This window comes from Volvox carteri, assembly GCF_000143455.1.
Source record: "Volvox carteri f. nagariensis unplaced genomic scaffold VOLCAscaffold_41, whole genome shotgun sequence".
NCBI classification, from domain to species: domain Eukaryota; kingdom Viridiplantae; phylum Chlorophyta; class Chlorophyceae; order Chlamydomonadales; family Volvocaceae; genus Volvox; species Volvox carteri.
This window is the reverse complement of record NW_003307584.1, coordinates 959181-961710: the sequence shown is the minus strand read 5'-3', so window position 1 is coordinate 961710 and position 2530 is coordinate 959181. Positions and strand designations below refer to the sequence as shown.

Genomic DNA, 2530 nt, shown 5'->3' with positions numbered 1-2530 from the left:
CCAACCGCGGAACCCCAATCCGCGTGCTTCAGCCCCAGACTTCACTCGGTCTTTCCGTACAATCTTCGCTGACATCACCAACGCTGAGTCAGCTCCTCCACCAGCCGGGGTCTTCCTCGTCTGCTGTGGGAGCCGTGGGCAGCTCGGCAGCTGGGCCGGTGGGGCCGGTGGACAGGCGGCCTAGCGGGGCGGGGGCGGGGGATGGTGACCCACGGGACGTGCACGTGGGTGCACGTGGGACTGGAGCAGCGTTCGCAACGCAGGTGAGAGTGTGTGTCTGTGTGCCTATGAATGTGTGTGTGAGAGTGTGTCTGTCTGTCTGTGTCTGTGTGTCTGTGTGTGTATGAATGTGTGTGTGTCTGTGTGAGCGTGTCTGTGAGCGTGTCTGTGTGTTGTGTGTACACTGGGGGTTGTCGTTGGTACCGTTGGTGGTTTCGGTAGCAGAAGTAGTAATGATGGTTATGTTGATGGCTGTGGGGGTAAGCTGATCATTTGGTCGATCTTGTGGGTGGGAGAGGACTGGGCCGTGGTGTGATGAGATGAGATGCGATGCAGTGAGATGAGATGAGATGCTTCAAGGTGTGCCGTACGCGGTACGCGTGTGCTGTGCTAGCATAAGATGTTGCGCTCTGTGCTCTGCCGAGCCTACCTGTCAACGGTGTTCTGCAAAGACCAGTAAAGGCGTTTCTGCTGGCACTCATCACTGCCACCCAAGGTTGCAAACACGGGTTACGCACGCTTGGCTCATTTCTAAGGTCCCTCCTTTCCCCCTTGCCGTACTTCGCACCCCTTCAGGGCAGCGTAACCGCTACCGCCAGCGCGAGCCAAATCGACATTGTCACCGCCAGTCAATCTCCTAGGGCGCCGGCGGCAGCTCCGTCGCCAGGAGCAGCAGCAGCTGGCGGCGACGCCACCGCCGCCGCCACCGCCGCCACGGCGGCGGCGGCGCCTGCAGGACTGCTGCCCTTGCGTGCCGTACATACTGGGCGGTCGGCGGTGGTGATCCCAGACGGTGGGTGACCTGGGTTGTTGGCGGATTTAGGTCAGAATTGGATTTGAATTTGGATTTGAATCTGGACCTGGATCTAGATCTGGATCCGAATTGTTTTCCTGTTGTATAGAGACCGATACAGCAGCAGCAGTAAAAAACCTTTTGAAAACTTTTGAAAAAACTTTTGAAAAAACTTTTGAAAAAACATGATGACCGACATGAAAACGCAAATATGTAAACGTAGCCCAGGACCTGTGTATTGGTGTGTTATGTCCTAGTGTAGCTGTTGTAGTGCAGTGCAATGCTGCAGGCCCGTAAAGTCTGTCTCAGGCCGGCACTGCCCCGACCACGGTATAAAACCGCGCTCCGAACGTGAGTAGAATAAGAATTCCGAAACAATTCACGTCCGTTCTGTGAGCAAAGACGATTTCGGTAAATTTATGGATTTCGGTGAGGCTGTCGTACCAATTCTTGATGTACAGTTCCGGTGAATTCTTACAAACGTTTCCTTGACAGCCATGTCAGTTTCAGAAGATTTCATAATCATAATTGATTCGCATATTTCTTAATAAGCTCATCATTACTGTGTAGCTATCGCGCTACAACAGTAGCTGTCTGGCATGGCACTGACCTGGACTGATATATCACAAAGTTGCCTAATCGGGACGTGGGGATGTAGCCTGTGCTGGACAGCTGTGACTCAAATTCTCTGTGTCAACGCAGGTCCCAATGATGCTTTGGGTCTGGTAACGGACAGCGTACTTTACGTAGCTGTGCGTAACACCAGCAGCTATTACTTCAGGTATGTCAGGTATTCAGAGGATGGATAGAAAAGTAGACATTGACACTTAAAAAATGTTGTATTCTATCTATCTATCTATCTATCTATCTATCTACCTATCTATCTATCTATCTATCTATCTATATCTATCTATATCTATCGATCTATATCTATCTATCTATCTATATCTATCTATCTATCTATCTATATCTATCTATCTATCTATGTTGTATCCTATCTATCTACCTATCTATCTACCTATCTATCTATCTATCTATCTATTTATCTATCTATCTATCTATCTATCTATCTATCTATCTACCTCTCTATCTATACCTATATCTTTAGTTGTGAAGGAAGTGAGAGGCCTGAGCGGATGCCTATTCGGGCTTCGGCCACTGATTGTTTTAAAGACCTTGACGGCCCTTAATTAGTCCCGCGGAATTTTCAAATGTGTTTACGGGTGCCGTTATGTTCCTCCCTTGGATATGCTGTTGCTCATCGTGATGTTTGTTATGGGAAGGGTGAAGGGTGTCTACTATGTTTGCACCAGGCGTATGTCGTACTGTATGTATGTCCGTCCCAACGCAGGGCATGGTTGGCGCGATTTAACGAGCCGGGGGTCCCGCCGCCGCTGACGGCTGCTGCCGCCGCGGCGGCGGGCTGTACGGTTGAGGTGCTACAGCCCGGAGATACTGCCCGCCTGGCATGCGTGCTTCAGTCCGCTGCGCACGCCGCCCTGGCGGCGGCGGCGGCGC

At 51.1% G+C, this 2530-nt stretch overlaps 1 protein-coding gene across 1 annotated transcript in view; it reads left to right on the top strand.

Annotated features, from left to right (window-relative positions):
• Nucleotides 1–2530, top strand: part of VOLCADRAFT_95102 (uncharacterized protein) — a gene marked incomplete at both ends in the record, with an annotated part of 19719 nt that overhangs the window by 13561 nt on the left and 3628 nt on the right. The window contains 3 exons of the mRNA XM_002954264.1: nt 105–263; nt 796–1012; nt 1715–1793. Coding sequence (XP_002954310.1) covers nt 105–263; nt 796–1012; nt 1715–1793 — 455 coding nt within the window. The remainder of the gene's footprint in view (nt 1–104; nt 264–795; nt 1013–1714; nt 1794–2530) is intronic.